Source organism: Myotis davidii, unplaced genomic scaffold, assembly GCF_000327345.1.
Source record: "Myotis davidii unplaced genomic scaffold, ASM32734v1 scaffold512, whole genome shotgun sequence".
NCBI classification, from domain to species: Eukaryota; Metazoa; Chordata; class Mammalia; order Chiroptera; family Vespertilionidae; genus Myotis; species Myotis davidii.
In genome coordinates, this window is record NW_006284323.1 from 2,241,709 (window position 1) to 2,242,264 (window position 556).

The 556-nt window shown below is 68.9% G+C and overlaps 1 protein-coding gene across 2 annotated transcripts in view; it reads right to left on the reverse strand.

Moving 5' to 3' along the window:
• The window catches only part of WDR4 (WD repeat domain 4), a 17,110-nt gene extending 16,592 nt beyond the window's left edge, over window positions 1–518 (reverse strand). Inside the window, exon 1 of one of the 2 annotated variants that reach the window (XR_001515185.1) lies at window positions 381–518. Coding sequence is in view for 1 of the 2 variants with exons in the window: in XM_015569095.1 (XP_015424581.1) it covers window positions 381–391 (11 nt within the window). In the remaining variant the exon portion in view is untranslated. The remainder of the gene's footprint in view (window positions 1–380) is intronic. The other variant, XM_015569095.1, reaches the window with a different exon arrangement.
• Between the last annotated feature and the right edge of the window lie 38 nt (window positions 519–556).

A 556-nucleotide genomic window follows, 5' to 3' on the forward strand; every position in this document is an offset into this window, starting at 1 on the left:
GGAAAGCAGCCCTGGCTGGTTTGGCTCAGTAGATAGGGCGTAAGCCTGTGGACTGAAAGGTCCCGGGTTCAACTCCGGTCAAGGGCACATGCCTGCGTGGCGGCTCGGTCCCCAGTCGGGGGCGTTCAGGAGGCAGCCAATCAGTGGTTCTCTCTCATCATTGATGTTTCCATCTCTCCCTCGAATCCGGAAGAGCCAGTGGGGCGGGGTCCACAGATGCAGAGGAGTGTGCGGCGCCACCGCAGGACCAGGGAGCCAGAGGGAGGGCGCCCTCAGGAGCCAACCCCTCCGACCAGCCTGCCTTCCTCCCCGCGCTCGGGTCTGCCGGGCGTCCCCGGGCCTGGCTTTGGCCCCATCCAGCCCCACATCGCCCCACGCACCGGGGCTCCATCTGCCCCCCTCAGAACCCAGCACAGAGCCACGCAGACCAGCCACCGAGGGGGCGGGGCCCTGGACACGTGGCCAGGGGAGCGGCCGGGGGGGCTCTAGGGAGAAGGGCTGCAAGGAACCGGAGCAGGCACGCTGCCAGGCCGAGGAGGCAGGGGAGGCCGCAGGC